General features: G+C 40.8%; 1 protein-coding gene across 2 annotated transcripts in view; it reads left to right on the top strand.

Annotated features, from left to right (window-relative positions):
- Positions 1 to 18932, top strand: part of LOC139754822 (uncharacterized) — a 243374-nt gene that overhangs the window by 29537 nt on the left and 194905 nt on the right. For both annotated transcript variants that reach the window (XM_071672677.1, XM_071672676.1), the window contains exons 4-5: positions 9841 to 9902; positions 18333 to 18402. In XM_071672677.1, coding sequence (XP_071528778.1) covers positions 9841 to 9902; positions 18333 to 18402 — 132 coding nt within the window. The remainder of the gene's footprint in view (positions 1 to 9840; positions 9903 to 18332; positions 18403 to 18932) is intronic.

Here is an 18932-nt window from a genome sequence, read left to right as displayed (position 1 = left end):
CACTTCACCATGAACCATACATTCATTGAATATCCTCACCAACCAGTCAACAACACAGTCACCCCCTTTTTTGATAAATTCCACTGCAATACCACCTAAACCCGCTGTCTTGCCAGCTTTTATCTTCCGCAAAGCTTTCACTACCTCTTATCTGTTTACCAAACCATTCTCCCTAACCCTCTCACTTCGCACACCACCTTGACCAAAACACACTATATCTGCCACTCTATCATCAAACACATTCAACAAACCTTCAAAATACTCACTCTATCTCCTTCTCACATCTCCACAACTTGTTATTACCTTCCCATCAGCCCCCTTCAGCAATGTTCCCATTTGTTCTCTTGTCTTATGCACTTTATTTACCTCCTTCCAGAACATCTTTTATTCTCCCTTAAATTTAACGAATAGTATACCTTCAAATATATCTATTTTTGCCCATCCAGATAGTGACCACTCTACACATTCCTCACTGCTCCCAGGACCTTCACAGTCTCACCTACTTACTTAAAACACCTCACTTTCTCTAAGTTTTCTTCTTTCAATCTCATACTACCATTATTCTGTTTCTTTACACTGCTGAACCTAATAACCTTGCTGTTATTTACATTCACTCTCAAATTTCTCCTTTCACATTGTCTCGTAAACTTAGACACCAACTTCTGTAGTTTCTTATTTGTATATGCTGCACTGGCTGTAGTTTCTTATTTGTATATGCTGCCTGCGTCATGTCATCAGCAAACAACAACTAACTCACTTCCCAGCCCCCCGATCCCACTCCTAGCAGACTGCATATCTGCTCCATTATCCAAGATAATTGAATTTACCTTCCGCAGCATCCCATCCATAAACAAGTTAAACAGCCATGGTGATATCACACCCTTGGAACCACTCGCCCTCCTTTCTGCCTGTGTGCACACATGCTTTACACTTCATAAAACTCCTTACTGCTTCTAAAAGCTTTCCTCCCTATCTAACACCTCCACAGAGCATCCCAGTTAACCCTTTCATATGCTTTCTCCAAATCCATGAATGCCTCATACAAATCCTGCTGTTTCGCTATTTCTCACATTCATTCTACAAAGCAAACACCTGATCCATGCATACCTCTTACCATTCCTGAAACCCAATTGGTGCTCTGTGTATGCCACCACCCTCTTAATCACCATTCTCCTGTACAACTTCCTAGGTAAACTCAACGAAGTTACGCCTCAGTAATTTGAACACTTACCTTTGTCCCCCTTGTCATTTTACTGTGGCACTATACATGCATTCCGCTAATTCATACATTCATTGATCCATACATATATTGAAAATCCTAAGTCATCACTCAATAACACAAACCCCCTGTTTCTTCAGAGGTTTGTCAACAGTATCATCTACTCCAACTGCTTCTCTATATTTCATCTCACACAAGACTTTCACCACCTTTTCTCTTTTCATCAAACCAATTGCCATGATTTTCACTTTTCATACCTTCCTGTCCCAAACACCCTACATCTGCTACCGCCCTATCATCAAACACATTCAGTAATCCTTCAAAGTACTCACTCCATCTCCTCTTTGCCTTATCAGTGGCTGTTACCACTTCCATATATGCCCTCCTCACTGATGTTCCCACTTCTTCTCTTGTTTTCTCACATTATTAACCTCCTTCCAAAACTTTTTTAGCCTTCCTGAAGTTTGTTAACAATTGCTCACCCCCAACTCTCATTTGTCCTCTTTTTCTGCTGCTCCTGCTAATTTTTCTTGTACATCTCCCAATTACTTGCACTCCTTCCCTGTAAGTATTGCTTGCTAATTCATCTCTCTTTTCATTTTTGCTTGCATTTTTACTTCATCCCACCACTTGCTACCCTTTCTCACCTACCTCCCACCTTCCACATGCCACACTTTTCTCTCAGATATCCCTGCACTGCTTCCCTATATACTTCCCTTTCGTCACCTGCTCCCTTACTCAGTTTGACCTAACTGTTTACCATTCTGTACTCATTCTCTTGGTATTTTCTATCCTTGGTGTACTTCTCAAGATGCTGTATTGTCTTTTATGCGGTACCAATTTTCAACATTTTTATTGAGGTAGTGGTAGAAGACTTGTGTGTTTAACTTAGTATTTATGCTAATCAGAATTTTCGTTAATTTCTTATTAACAGTAGAATGATGAATTTATTCCAATTTAGTATGATAGTGTTGAATTGAAAGTTATCTGGAGTGATTATAGCTTTAACTCTATTTTTTCATTCTATAGTCACTTCAGTGCTATATTATTACACACTTCCATCACATCTTGATCAGAGATATTCATGTTGATGATTTCAGTGTCTATAATAAGAGCTATTATTATTATTATTATTATTTTATTATTATTATTATTATTATTATTATGGTTGTTTAATTTGTTCATGGATGGGGTTGTAAGGGAGGTAAATGCAAGAGTCCTGGAAAGAGGGGCAAGTATGAAGTCTGTTGGGGATGAGAGAGCTTGGGAAGTGAGTCAGTTGTTGTTCGCTGATGATACAGCGCTGGTGGCTGATTCATGTGAGAAACTGCAGAAGCTGGTGACTGAGTTTGGTAAAGTGTGTGGAAGAAGAAAGTTGAGAGTAAATGTGAATAAGAGCAAGGTTATTAGGTACAGTAGGGGTGAGGGTCAAGTCAATTGGGAGGTGAGTTTGAATGGAGAAAAACTGGAGGAAGTGAAGTGTTTTAGATATCTGGGAGTGGATCTGTCAGCGGATGGAACCATGGAAGCGGAAGTGGATCATAGGGTGGGGGAGGGGGCGAAGATTTTGGGAGCCTTGAAAAATGTGTGGAAGTCGAGAACATTATCTCGGAAAGCAAAAATGGGTATGTTTGAGGGAATAGTGGTTCCAACAATGTTGTATGGTTGCGAGGCGTGGGCTATGGATAGAGGTGTGCGCAGGAGGATGGATGTGCTGGAAATGAGATGTTTGAGGACAATGTGTGGTGTGAGGTGGTTTGATCGAGTAAGTAACGTAAGGGTAAGAGAGATGTGTGGAAATAAAAAGAGCGTGGTTGAGAGAGCAGAAGAGGGTGTTTTGAAATGGTTTGGGCACATGGAGAGAATGAGTGAGGAGAGATTGACCAAGAGGATATATGTGTCGGAGGTGGAGGGAACGAGGAGAAGAGGGAGACCAAATTGGAGGTGGAAAGATGGAGTGAAAAAGATTTTGTGTGATCGGGGCCTGAACATGCAGGAGGGTGAAAGGAGGGCAAGGAATAGAGTGAATTGGAGTCATGTGGTATACAGGGGTTGACGTGCTGTCAGTGGATTGAATCAAGGCATGTGAAGCGTCTGGGGTAAACCATGGAAAGCTGTGTAGGTATGTATATTTGCGTGTGTGGACGTGTGTATGTACATGTGTATGGGGGGGGGTTGGGCCATTTCTTTCGTCTGTTTCCTTGCGCTACCTCGCAAACGCGGGAGACAGCGACAAAGTATAAAAAAAAAAAAAAAAAAAATTATTATTATTATTATTATACTTAATTGCTGTTTCCCACATCAGTGAGGCAGCTCTAGGAAACAGATGAAGAATGGCCCATCCACTCACATACACATACACATATACGTATTCCCTGCGTGTCGTAGAAGGCGACTAAAAGGGGAGGGAGCGGGGGGCTGGAAATCCTCCCCTCTCGCTTTTTTTTTTTTTTTTTCCAAAAGAAGGAACAGAGAAGGGGGCCAGGTGAGGATATTCCCTCAAAGGCCCAGTCCTCTGTTCTTAACGCTACCTTGCTAATGCAGGAAATGGCGAATAGTTTGAAAAAAAAAAAAAAATGCCCACGCATGCACATATGCATACATATGTCAACATATACACACATATACATACACAGACATATACATATATACGAATGTATATAGTCATGCTTGCCGTCATCCATTCCTGTCACTACCCTGCCGCAAAGGAAGATAGCATTGCTATGTGGCATATAAAAATTACATCAGTGAAGTAAAGTGAAGTGTTTTAGATATCTGGGAGTGGATCTGGCAGCGGATGGAACCATGGAAGCGGAAGTGGATCATATGGTGGGGGAGGGGGCGAAAATTCTGGGAGCCTTGAAGAATGTGTGGAAGTCGAGAACATTATCTCAGAAAGCAAAAATGGGTATGTTTGAAGGAATAATGGTTCCAACAATGTTGTATGGTTGCGAGGCGTGGGCTATGGATAGAGTTGTGCGCAGGAGGATGGATGTGCTGGAAATGAGATGTTTGAGGACAATGTGTGGTGTGAGGTGGTTTGATCGAGTAAGTAACGTAAGGGTAAGAGAGATGTGTGGAAATAAAAAGAGCGTGGTTGAGAGAGCAGAAGAGGGTGTTTTGAAATGGTTTGGGCACATGGAGAGAATGAGTGAGGAAAGATTGACCAAGAGGATATATGTGTCGGAGGTGGAGGGAACGAGGAGAAGAGGGAGACCAAATTGGAGGTGGAAAGATGGAGTGAAAAAGATTTTGTGTGATCGGGGCCTGAACATGCAGGAGGGTGAAAGGAGGGCAAGGAATAGAGTGAATTGGAGCGATGTGGTATACTGGGGTTGACGTGCTATCAGTGGATTGAATCAGGGCATGTGAAGCGTCTGGGGTAAACCATGGAAAGCTGTGTAGGTATGTATATTTGCATGTGTGGACGTATGTATATACATGTGTATGGGGGTGGGTTGGGCCATTTCTTTCATCTGTTTCCTTGCGCTACCTCGCAAACGCGGGAGACAGCGACAAAGCAAAAAAAAAAAAAAAAAAAAAAAATCTTATTTTTTTTCTCTTTTGTCTAATTTGTATTAGGTTAAATGCCTCACATAAACTCATTAGGTTATGGAATTGTTCTCCTTTACTTGTCAAGCCATTGTTCTATTTGAATTTCTAATTATATTTGTATTCCATTCCACCCTTTTCCCATTGTATTGATTTAAGATTAAAGTCTCCTGACCAGACTATTGTTATTTCTGCTTTGCCAGTATATCCTTAGTTTTTTGTATCTTGTTGAATCTTGCCATTTCAATTTTAGATGGTCTGTAAGTCACTATGTTGAATATGTTTATGGCTGGAATGCTTACTTCTAATGATTCATATTTCTTGTGAAATAATTCCGTTGCCTGGTTAGCATCAGATTTTTTGCTGGTATATATTGCTACTCCAGTTTGCTTGTTATTAGACCATAATGATAACTTTACACATTTTTATGATGTTTGCATTATCTCTGGTCTTATATTTAATGGTTTATATTTGACTCCAGCTGAGTAGCATCTCAAACTAGCTAAATGTTTATGAGCAGAAGAATCTTTCACTATCATGTACATAATTTTGCCTTTATCCTTCTTTGTCATCTTAAAGCCATTGAGAATAGTAACTTAAGTTGCAGTAATACAAAAAAGTACGTAGAGATACCAGTAAAGTACCCTAAGAACCCTTCCTAGATTATAGTGAGTGGCACATAAATTAGTTTGGTGGAGACAGTGAATTTTGCATGATAAGTCTTGGCCAGCCTCTGAACCACCAGACACACACCTTACAACTCACAAAGAGAATAAGAAAAAATTCACCTGCCATTTAAAGCATCATTAAAAATGGTTGATGGATAAACTTTTTTTTGTGAATTTTTGAAGGCCATGAAGATGTATTTGCCATGCTTGGCAGATGATAGTGTATACTGTGTGATAAGTGGTGGCCATCCTTCCAGAGAGTCACACACACACACACACACACACACACACACACACACACACACACACACACACACACACACACACACATAGAAAACATCTCACATGCCATTTAACTATCAGTGAAATAATTGATGAATATGGTAAATAGATTTTTTTTTTAGTAGTTTTGAAGGCCTTGCTGTGGTAATAATCATAAGTTCATTTATGTAAGGTTCTTGGCTGAGAATTTAATCGTTGATTTGGTAAGTGCACAAACATTCCACTACAGTACTGCTCATGGACCTTACACAATGTACCTTAGATGCTTTTAACCAACCACAACCTCCCCTCACACTATACTAATGGCAGTAGATATCAACAAAGTATTTGACTGTTTCTTGTCACATCCTCTCACATATGGTATTTGACACTGCCCTCCATAAAAATGACTGAAAAGCTTCATAGCTTGCAAGCAAATGAGAGTCATTCACAAATACATCACCTCCATAATTCTCAGACTCTATGATTGAGATCTCCTAGCAGTTCTTTTCTAACCCTCCTCAGTATCTTCCTGCATGACCTCCCAACCTCTCCTGCAGACCATGCTGTAAAAGTCCTTTCATATGTAGAAATCCTCACATTCACAATAAGACACCCTGATGCTACCCAAGTTACAACGAATGTGCACCATTACATCACAAAGAACATTTGCACACTCAATGTCTGCACCCCCAGAGAAATCCACTACGCAGACATGAACCCAACCTGCACCCTCACATAACTGTGAATGGTCACCTATTTTCAGTCAACAGAATCACAGTCATACAAGGTATCAAATAACACTAGTAATATTTACTCCCTTTAACACAAATATCCACACAAAGACCATAGGTAAATTCATTTAGAATTCTGACCAGCACCAGTTGTGGACCAAGAAAAGAATCCCATAGCTTTTTATAAACAATTTATCTGCTCCACCTTAAACTGCACCTCACTTGCTTAGTCATCCACCTTGTCAAAAGCAAGTGTAAGAAAAATGCTGTTCTCATTAGTCACTGGCTGCTTAGCAACCATAACACCCAGCAGTGACATGATAAAAAACCCAGTGCAGTCATTGGCTGCTTAGCTTAGTCAGCAACCACAAACACCCAACAGTGGTATAACAAGAAAAACAGTTCTGTCATTTGCTGCTTAGCAACCACAAATGCCTAACTGTGGTATGATAAAACCTTCAGTGCAGTCATTGGCTGCATAGCAACCACAAACACCAAATAGTTATATAACAAAACCAAAATACTTCCAATACAGTTTTACTTCAATATGTTTGGTACCCAGGTTATTAGGTACAGTAGGGTTGAGGGTCAAGTCAATTGGGAGGTGAGTTTGAATGGAGAAAAACTGGAGGAAGTGAAGTGTTTTAGATATCTGGGAGTGGATCTGTCAGCGGATGGAACCATGGAAGCGGAAGTGGATCATAGGGTGGGGGAGGGGGCGAAAATTTTGGGAGCCTTGAAAAATGTGTGGAAGTCGAGAACATTATCTCGGAAAGCAAAAATGGGTATGTTTGAAGGAATAGTGGTTCCAACAATGTTGTATGGTTGCGAGGCGTGGGCTATCGATAGAGTTGTGCGCAGGAGGATGGATGTGCTGGAAATGAGATGTTTGAGGACAATGTGTGGTGTGAGGTGGTTTGATCGAGTAAGTAACGTAAGGGTAAGAGAGATGTGTGGAAATAAAAAGAGCGTGGTTGAGAGAGCAGAAGAGGGTGTTTTGAAATGGTTTGGGCACATGGAGAGAATGAGTGAGGAAAGATTGACCAAGAGGATATATGTGTCGGAGGTGGAGGGAACGAGGAGAAGAGGGAGACCAAATTGGAGGTGGAAAGATGGAGTGAAAAAGATTTTGTGTGATCGGGGCCTGAACATGCAGGAGGGTGAAAGGAGGGCAAGGAATAGAGTGAATTGGAGCGATGTGGTATACAGGGGTTGACGTGCTGTCAGTGGATTGAATCAAGGCATGTGAAGCGTCTGGGGTAAACCATGGAAAGCTGTGTATGTATGTATATTTGCGTGTGTGGACGTGTGTATGTACGTGTGTATGGGGGTTGGGCCATTTCTTTCGTCTGTTTCCTCGCGCTACCTCGCAAACGCGGGAGATAGCGACAAAGTATAAAAAAAAAAAAAAAAAAAAAAAAAAAAAAATGTTTGGTACCCATTTGCAACATCCCTAGAGCCTTCCCACTCAAATTACACCATAGGCAACCAAGTACAAACCAAAAACTTTCGCCTGCTTCATGCTTCAGCTCTTTATTCACAGATTACCCCCCTCCCTGCTCTCCAATAAATTTGACAGGTCAAGGGAGTGTGGTGTGTGTGGGTGTGTGTGTGTGTGTGTGTGTGTGTCTCAGAGGTTAGTGCCCGATTATGTATTTATAGTCTTCATTTTAGAGGTTGCACATTGGACTAGGGAGATCATTTAATATGTTGATCTAGTCTTTGTAATGTTGTAGAGATGAACTGTGTTCAGAGTATAGACTAGAGAGTGTGCCTCACATATGCCTAGAAAGAGTAGTATCAGTTGAGTGCATGTCTTGCAGGATTTTAGATAAAACTGGGTTGGCAGAGCATTTGTTTAGTGCTTGTCATTTGGATGTATGTCTGGCAGGGTTGTATATAAAACTGGGTTGGTAGAGCAATTGTTTAATGCTTGTCAGTTTACTCTAATAAGATTTTTTCTTTTTGTTTTGGTTTGGGGGTGGGGAGTGGCATCTGTGATTATAAGAAGTAGAAATGTGAGGTAAGGTTAAGTTTTTTATTTCTACTTCGGGTAGGTGATTAGTTTTGGAGTGGTTTGGATGAGAAGGATCTAGTGCTATTCCAAAATCATATTGATCTGGGATTGTATTAAGAGAATATTTGTTTTGTAGATGTTGAGAGCTTGTAGTTGATAGTTGATTAGTGATTATTGTGAGTGCTTTGTTTTGTGTGGTTACGTCTTTTATCATAGATTTTACATGTAAACATTTAGGAAGAGGTCATTTTTACATCAGGAATTGATTTATTCCATGTCTCTGAAATAACATGTTATGCCAAATATTGGCATGATATTAGGCTATGCTGCTTATGAAAAAGTCACCTTTAAAAAGATTGTATCATTGGACCATTATCTTGTTGAAAAACTTCTCACTCCAAAGGAGTCTGTCATTTCCCTCCTATTGATTGTAATGCTATCTTGAAACTACAAAAACCTCTGGAGAAGGAGTCCTTGTGATTGAATAATAATGATCATAATGCCAAATAACATATGTCAAGAAAATGATTTTTGTTAATAGGTATAATGTGTACATCAACTGTTTGACAAAAAAAGATCTAAGGTATGAAAAATAAGGCAACAGAAGATTGTACAAAACTTTGAGATTACATACATGAGTGTGCACCTTTGAAATATAAGTTGTGGCTGCACCAATGTGCCATACGAGCGTAGAAAGTGATGAGTTGATGTTGATTGTATGAATTTTTAATTCATTTACCTTTTTATTAAAGAAAGATAAGGATTGTCTATGTATTTGAATTGTATAATGAGTAGAAGAAAATTGCCTCTTTTTGTGAACCAGTGCATGTTAAGTGTTCAGACGATATTTAGTTGTCTCTAAATGGTGGGAATTTTGAAACACTCATTAGCTTTAACATGCATTTGCAGTGATGTATGCAGCTCTTAGATATTTTAAGATACTGGTATTTTTCAGAAAATCAAGTCTCTGTCCCCTAAAGAGCGAAAAAGATTTATTAATGTTATGAAACATTAGACAGGAGCATTAGGTAGAAACAGTTGGTTGAAGTAGTGCATAGGAACATTAGCTGGGAGCCTTAGGTAATGGTAGTAGGTTGGAACATTAGGTAATAGTAGAAGGTAGGAACATTAGGTAGGAGCCTCAGAAAATACTATGCTAAAGTTGCCCTTTGCCAGTGGCCCATTAAGGGTGAGACACTAAAGCTAAAAAGTGGTGCTGGAGTTCACCAGTTAAGGAGACGAGACTTTTACCATGGCCACCCACTTGATGGTCTTCCCAAAGGAATGAGTTATCAGAAATATAGATAGATAGGTATAGAACATTGATAACTGTATTTTTTATGTAAGATTAAGAGATGTGTAGCTAATTTATTGACATTGTTAAAACAGGCAAAGTGATGGTGGAACAGGAGCACCTTGCTGCTTTCCTCAAGTTGGGTCGAGCTCTTCAGGTTAGTAATTTCATCTTATGTAACCAACATCTAAATATGCAGAAAGTTTATATCAGTTTGGCATCTTGTTAATTTTTTATGTGTTGTTTTGTACTTTTGACACATAGACCTACAATTCTCACCTTCAACATATAACATGGAATTATTTTTTTTATTAGTAACTGACATGGTATGGGCAAAACATGCCTAAGTCACAGCGATCGTGTGAAAGAAAAATGAAAGAGAAAGGAATTAATCAGACTTCCACAGGTGTTTGTAGACCTGACTTCTTAAAGAAGAAAGATTGCATGTAGAAAGAAAGACAAGAGAAGGGAGTTCTATTGCTTTGCTGTTTGAGGGAAGAGTTACATAGATCCACAGACCATATAGATCCAAGTGAGGTGGTCTGGCCTTAACATTACTTAAAAAGATAAAAAGAAAAAGGCAGTCTCTTTGAAAGCAGTAGAAGAAAAGAATAACAAAATAAAGGCTCTTTCTCTATCCTCCATACCCTCTGGCAACACACCGAACAGAAAACAGGTAGAAAAGAATACCTTGCCTGATTAATGAGCCTGAAGGAAATTTTGATGGGAAAGTCATAAGATAGAATGCAGATGTATATGTTATGCACCCCTTCACTTTTTGTTATAAAGACAATAGTAATGAAGGTGAAATCGCCCTTTGGTAGGAGTTCAGATGATTGCATTTATTTATTTATTTATTTATTTATTTTGCTTTGTTGCTGTCTCCCGCGTTTGCGAGGTATCGCAAGGAAACAGACGAAAGAAAATGGCCCAACCCACTCACATACCCATGTACATACATACACGTCCACCCACGCAAATATACATACCTATACATCTCAATGTACACATATATATACACACACAGACATATACATATATACACATGTACATAATTCATACAGTCTGCCTTTATTTATTCCCATCGCCACCCCGCCACACATGGAACAACATCCCCCTCCCCCCTCATGTGTGTGAGGTAGCACTAGGAAAAGACAACAAAGGCCCCATTCGTTCACACTCAGCCTCTAGCTGTCATGTAATAATGCCCGAAACCACAGCTCCCTTTCCACATCCAGGCCCCACAGAACTTTCCATGGTTTACCCCAGATGCTTCACATGCCCTGGTTCAATCCATTGACAGCACGTTGACCCCGTTATACCACATTGATCCAATTCACTCTATTCCTTGCCCGCCTTTCACCCTCCTGCATGTTCAGGCCCCGATCACTCAAAATCTCTTTCACTCCATCTCTCCACCTCCAATTTGGTCTCCCACTTCTGCTTGTACCCTCCACCTCCGACACATATATCCTCTTGGTCAGTCTTTCCTCACTCATTCTCTCCATGTGACCAAACCATTTCAAAACACCCTCTTCTGCTCTCTCAACCACGCTCTTTTTATTTCCAAACATCTCTCTTACCCTTACATTACTTACTCGATCAAACCACCTCACACCACATATTGTCCTCAAACATCTCATTTCCAGCACATCCACCCTCCAGCGCACAACTCTATCCATAGCCCACGCCTCGCAACCATACAACATTGTTGGCACCACTATTCCTTCAAACATACCCATTTTTGCTTTCCGAGATAATGTTCTCGACTTCCAAACATTCTTCAAGGCTCCCAGGATTTTCACCCCCTCTCCCACCCTATGATTCACTTCCACTTCCATGGTTTCATCCGCTGCGAGATCCACTCCCAGATATCTAAAACGCTTTACTTCCTCCATTCAAACTTACCTCCCAATTGACTTGACCTTCAACCCTACTGTACCTAATAACCTTGCCCTTATTCACATTTACTCTTAGCTTTCTTCTTTCACACACTTTACCAAACTCATTCTCCAGCTTCTGTAGTTTCTCACATGAATCAGCCACCAGCGCTGTATCATCTGCGAACAACAACTGACTCACTTCCCAAGCTCTCTCATCCACAACAGACTGCATACTTGCCCCTCTTTCCAAAACTCTTGCATTCACCTCCCTAACAACCCCATCCATAAACAAATTATATAACCATGGAGACATCACACACCCCTGCCGCAAACCTACATTCAGTGAGAACAAATCACTTTCCTCTCTTCCTACACGTACACATGCCTTACATCCTCGATAAAAACTTTTCACTGCTTCTAACAACTTGCCTCCCACACCATGTATTCTTAGTACCCTCCACAGAGCATCTCTATCAACTCTATCATATGCCTTCTCCAGATCCATAAATGCTACATGCAAATCCATTTGCTTTTCTAAGTATTTCTCACATACATTCTTCAAAGCAAACACCTGATCCACACATTCTCTACCACTTCTGAAACCACACTGCTCTTCCCCAATCTGATGCTCTGTACATACCTTCACCCTCTCAATCAATACCCTCCCATATAATTTACCAGGAATCCTCGAGAAGCTTATACCTATGTAATTTGAGCACTCACTCTTATCCCCTTTGCCTTTGTACAATGGGACTATGCAAGCATTCCGCCAATCCTCAGGCACCTCACCATGAATCATACATACATTGAATAACCTTACCAACCAGTCAACAATACAGTCACCCCCTTTTTTAATAAATTCCACTGCAATACCATCCAAACCTGCTGCCTTGCCAGCTTTCATCTTCCGCAAAGCTTTTACTACCTCTTCTCTGTTTATCAAATCATTTTCCCTAACCCTCTCACTTTGCACACCACCTCGACCAAAACACCCTATATCTGCCACTCTTATCATCAAACACATTCAACAAACCTTCAAAATACTCACTCCATCTCCTTCTCACATCACCACTACTTGTTATCACCTCCCCATTAGCCCCCTTCACTGAAGTACCCATTTGCTCCCTTGTCTTACGCACTTTATTTACCTCCTTCCAGAACATCTTTTTATTTTCCCTAAAATTTAATGATACTCTCTCACCCCAACTCTCATTTGCCCTCTTTTTCACCTCTTGCACCTTTCTCTTGACCTCCTGCCTCTTTCTTTTATACATCTCCCACTCATTTGCATTTTTTCCCTGCAAAAATCGTCCAAATGCCTCTCTCTTCTCTTTCACTAATAATCTTACTTCTTCATCCTACCACTCACTACCTTTTCTAATCAACCCACCTCCCATGCTTCTCATGCCACAAGCATCTCTTGCGCAAGCCATCGCTGCTTCCCTAAATACATCCCATTCCTCCCCTACTCCCCTTACCTCCTTTGTTCTTACCTTTTTCCATTCTGTACTCAGTCTCTCCTGGTACTGCCTCACACAAGTCTCCTTCCCAAGCTCACTTACTCTCACCACCTTCTTCACCCCAACATTCTCTCTTCTTTTCTGAAAACCCCTACAAATCTTCACCTTTGCCTCCACAAGATAATGATCAGACATCCCTCCAGTTGCACCTCTCAGCACATTAACATCCAAAAGTATTATTTTTCAATACATGCTGCACGACATTTCATGGAGACAATCTGCCTCATCCGGTGCAAATAATTGATCAGGTTTATAAATCCCATCACCACTGCACAGATTCCGTCTTGTCAGTGCCATTGTGAGGTATACCTAGCCATGGCACTGGTTTGATGTAATTTGTGTGGTGTTTGGATTTAAAAACTTATGAATTAGTTGCATCTGATGAGGCAAATTGTCTCCAAGAAACATGTCGTGCAGCATGTATTGAATGCAATTATTTAAAACATGTAATTTTTCAATACATGCTGCATGACATGTTTCATGTTGACAATCTGCCTCATCAGATGAAACTATTTCATAAGAATTTAAACCCCAATACCAAAAATGAATTTTTTTCGAGGATGTAAGGCATGTGTACAAGTAGGAAGAGAGGAAAGTGATTGGTTCCTGGTGAATGTCGGTTTGTGGCAGGGGTGCATGATGTCTCCATGGTTGTTTAATTGTTTATGGATGGGGTTGTAAGGGAGGTGAATGCAAGTGTTTTGGAGAGAGGGGCAAGTATGCAGACTGTTGTGGATGAGAGGGCTTGGGAAGTGAGTCAGTTGTTGTTTGGTGATGATACAGTGCTGGTGGCTGATTCGGGTGAGAAACTGCAGAAGTTGGTGACTGAGTTTGATAAAGTGTGTGAAAGAAGAAAGCTGAGAGTAAATGTGAATTAAAGCAAGTTTATTAGGTTTAGTAAGGTTGGTGGACAAGTTAGTTGGGAGGTAAGTTTGAATGGAGAAAAACTAGAGGAAGTAAAGTGTTTTAGATATCTTGGAGTGGATTTGGGAGCGAATTGAACCATGGGAGTGAAAGTGAGTCACAGGGTGAGGGATGGGGTGAAGGTTCTGGGAACGTTGAAGAATGTTTGGAAGGCAAAAACGTTATCTTGGAGAGCAAAAATGGGTATGTTTGAAGGAATGGTGGTTCCAACAATTTTATATGGTTGCAAAGCAGGGGCTATAGATAGGGTTGTATGGAGGAGGTTGAATGTGTTGGAAATGAAATGTTTAAGGACAATATGTGGTGTGAGGTGGTTTGATCGAATAAGTAATGAAAGGATAAGAGAGATGTGTGGTAATGAAAAGAGTGTGGTTGAGAAAGCTAAAGAGGATATGTTGAAATGGTTTGGACATATGGAGAGGATGAGTGAGGAAAGAATGACAAAGAGGGTTTATGTGTCAGAGGTGGAGGGAACAAGGAGAAGCGGCAGACCAGATAAGAGTGGAAGGATGGAGTGAAAAAGATTCTGAGCAATCGGGGCCTGAACATACAGGTGGGTGAGAGGCATGCAAGGAATAGAGTGAATTGGAATGATGTTGTATACCAGGGTCAACGTGCTGTCAGTGGACTAAACTAGGGCATTTGTAGCATCTGGGGTAAACCATGGAAAGTTGTGTGGGGCCTGGATGTGGAAAGGGAGCTGTGGTTTCAGTGCATTATACATGACAGCTAGAGACTGAGTGTGAAGGAATGTGGTCTTTGTTGTCTTTTCCTAGTGCTACTTCGCTTGTGCACGGGGGGAGGGAGGAGTCATTTCAAGTGTAGCGGGGTGGCGACGGGAATGAATAAAGGCAGCAAGCATGAATTATGTACATGTGTAGATATGTATATGTCTGTGTATGTATATGTATGTATACGTTGAAATGTATAGGTATGTCTGTGTGCTTGTGTGGGCGTGTATGTATATACATGTGTATGTTGGTGGGTTGGGCCATTCTTTTGTCTGTTTCCTTGCGCTACCTCACTAACGCAGGAGACAGCAACAAAGTATGATAAATGAAAATGATTAAGTCACTTATAAGTCTAAAGAGCATTGACTGATGATTAGTAATATGCTCAACACACAAGATAAATGGCCACATGTTCTATGCAGTATTTGTTATCTGATCAGATATAAACAAACATGATGTTCTTCGCTGCTTATAGAAGGCAGCTCCACAAAACTTTTCGATCTCTCTCTGTCTGTATATCTGATGCCCATTTCCTCCGTGAACTCCCATCAAGGGGATAGCCATGGCAAAAGAGTCACCACTTAGCCAAAACTTTTGGCTGGTGACTGAGTTTGGTAAAGTGTGTGAAAGAAGAAAGTTAAGAGTAAATGTGAATAAGAGCAAGGTTATTACGTACAGTAGGGTTGAGGGTCAAGTCAATTGGGAGGTGAGTTTGAATGGAGAAAAACTGGAGGAAGTGAAGTGTTTTAGATATCTGGGAGTGGATCTGGCAGCGGATGGAACCATGGAAGCGGAAGTGGATCATAGGGTGGGGGAGGGGGCGAAAATTCTGGGAGCCTTGAAGAATGTGTGGAAGTCGAGAACATTATCTCGGAAAGCAAAAATGGGTATGTTTGAAGGAATAGTGGTTCCAACAATGTTGTATGGTTGCGAGGCGTGGGCTATGGATAGAGTTGTGCGCAGGAGGATGGATGTGCTGGAAATGAGATGTTTGAGGACAATGTGTGGTGTGAGGTGGTTTGATCGAGTAAGTAACGTAAGGGTAAGAGAGATGTGTGGAAATAAAAAGAGCGTGGTTGAGAGAGCAGAAGAGGGTGTTTTGAAATGGTTTGGGCACATGGAGAGAATGAGTGAGGAAAGATTGACCAAGAGGATATATATGTCGGAGGTGGAGGGAATGAGGAGAAGAGGGAGACCAAATTGGAGGTGGAAAGATGGAGTGAAAAAGATTTTGTGTGATCGGGGCCTGAACATGCAGGAGGGTGAAAGGAGGGCAAGGAATAGAGTGAATTGGAGCGATGTGGTATACCAGGGTTGACGTGCTGTCAGTGGATTGAATCAAGGCATGTGAAGCGTCTGGGGTAAACCATGGAAAGCTGTGTAGGTATGTATATTTGCGTGTGTGGACGTATGTATATTTACATGTGTATGGGGTGGGTTGGGCCATTTCTTTCGTCTGTTTCCTTGCGCTACCTCGCAAACGCGGGAGACAGCGGCAAAAAAAAAAAAAAAAAATTTAAGATATATCTGATGGAGAGGGTGAAGGCATGTACAGAGCATCAGATTGGGGAAGAGCAGTGTGGTTTCAGAAGTGGTAGAGGATGTGTGGATCAGGTGTTTGCTTTGAAGAATGTATGTGAGAAATACTTAGAAAAGCAAATGGATTTGTATGTAGCATTTATGGATCTGGAGAAGGCATATGATAGAGTTGATAGAGATGCTCTGTGGAAGGTATTAAGAATATATGGTGTGGGAGGCAAGTTGTTAGAAGCAGTGAAAAGTTTTTATCGAGGATGTAAGGCATGTGTACGTGTAGGAAGAGAGGAAAGTGATTGGTTCTCAGTGAATGTAGGTTTGCGGCAGGGGTGTGTGATGTCTCCATTGTTGTTTAATTTGTTTATGGATGGGGTTGTTAGGGAGGTGAATGCAAGAGTTTTGGAAAGAGGGGCAAGTATGAAGTCTGTTGGGGATGAGAGAGCTTGGGAAGTGAGTCAGTTGTTGTTCGCAGATGATACAGCGCTGGTGGCTGATTCATGTGAGAAACTGCAGAAGCTGGTGACTGAGTTTGGAAAAGTGTGTGGAAGAAGAAAGTTAAGAGTAAATGTGAATAAGAGCAAGGTTATTAGGTACAGTAGGGTTGAGGGTCAAGTCAATTGGGAGGTGAGTTTGAATGGAGAAAAACTGGAGGAAGTGAGGTGTTTTAGATATCTGGGAGTGGATCTGGCAGCGGATGGAACCATGGAAGCGGAAGTGGATCATAGGGTGGGGGAGGGGGCGAAAATTCTGGGGGCCTTGAAGAATGTGTGGAAGTCAAGAACATTATCTCGGAAAGCAAAAATGGGTATGTTTGAAGGAATAGTGGTTCCAACAATGTTGTATGGTTGCGAGGCGTGGGCTATGGATAGAGTTGTGCGCAGGAGGATGGATGTGCTGGAAATGAGATGTTTGAGGACAATGTGTGGTGTGAGGTGGTTTGATCGAGTAAGTGACGTAAGGGTAAGAGAGATGTGTGGAAATAAAAAGAGCGTGGTTGAGAGAGCAGAAGAGGGTGTTTTGAAATGGTTTGGGCACATGGAGAGAATGAGTGAGGAAAGTTTGACCAAGAGGATATATGTGTCGGAGGTGGAGGGAACGAGGAGAAGAGGGAGACCAAATTGGAGGTGGAAAGATGGAGTGAAAAAGATTTTGAGTGATCGGGGCCTGAACATGCAGGAGGGTGAAAGGAGGGCAAGGAATAGAGTGAATTGGATCGATGTGGTATACCGGGGTTGACGTGCTGTCAGTGGATTGAATCAATTCATGTGAGGCGTCTGGGGTAAACCATGGAAAGCTGTGTAGGTATGTATATTTGCGTGTGTGGACGTATGTATGTACATGTGTATGGGGGTGGGTTGGGCCATTTCTTTCGTCTGTTTCCTTGCGCTACCTCGCAAACGCGGGAGACAGCGACAAAGCAAAAAAAAAAAAAAAAAAAATCTGTGAATTTCATAAAACGATATAACATCTGCAACTTGCCTACAAATAATCCATACTCAAACATCATTCACATGAAGAAACAAGTGCAAAAACTGACATGGAAAGGTATTTGTAAAATCTCTGGCATATATCAGAGTCGATAAGTTAATACTGATATTTTATCTGTGACATATAACATTCACTAATAAATTGATAACAACCTCAAAATACAGAGAGCTGGAAAGTAACTTACAAGATCAATCAGCTGAGCATCTGTATACATAGGTGTGACAGACTCCTCAGTGATTTCATAGTTGAGGAAAGAGTTGTCATGAAGCCTTGGGGTAAATGCATGTCATTGTTAATGGGAAGAAATTTGAAGTTGCATACCAGAGTGAGTCAACAAAAGTGATTATCATTGTCATCTGATTAACAGCTAATTTTTTTCCTACACATTTCCACCTACTATTTCACTCCCTATAACTATGCTGCAATGCAAGCAACATATGTGTTCCATGGAACACCCTTTTAGTTTATATGTTTTGGATGACTTTAAGTACCATTTATTTGGCAGGTACGAGGGATTCTTGACATTGCTGCCCAGTGTGAAGAGGCTGGCCTTACAACTGCTGAAGAAACAAAATGTTAGTATATCATTACAAGTACACATGTTGTGGATTTTGGAATGTAAATTCTGGAAATTTATGTACATTTTGTTTTAAAATAGAAATCATGATTTAGTTATGAATTTATCAAATGTCATTTCTTTCCTAGGGACAGATTATTACTTTCTATTTATGCAGTGTGTCTATCTGTCCCAATTTACCTTTATTGTATGCCATAGAGTGTGACCAATGTGAGAACCCCAGCTTTAAAAATACTTTCAACTTCAAAGGTTCTTGTGGTATCAGGTATAGGGGCATTTATATAAAGCATCTGCTCTACAGGACTTACAGTGACTATCATAATGATGATTGGAATATTATAGGTATAGATGAAGGCTAAGTGATCAAATAGTTGAATATATTTTAGAAGTGTAACTTGCAATTGGAAAAATATCACGGAACTCTATGTATACATTTACAGTTCCCACCAGTGAAGTAGATGCAAGTGGGTCCACGGCAGCTATATTGATGCAAATCAATTTACCTCACCTAAGATAGCGTTGGTGTCT

Source organism: Panulirus ornatus, chromosome 17 (genome assembly GCF_036320965.1).
Source record: "Panulirus ornatus isolate Po-2019 chromosome 17, ASM3632096v1, whole genome shotgun sequence".
NCBI classification, from domain to species: Eukaryota; Metazoa; Arthropoda; class Malacostraca; order Decapoda; family Palinuridae; genus Panulirus; species Panulirus ornatus.
This window is presented reverse-complemented; position numbering and strand designations above follow the sequence as displayed.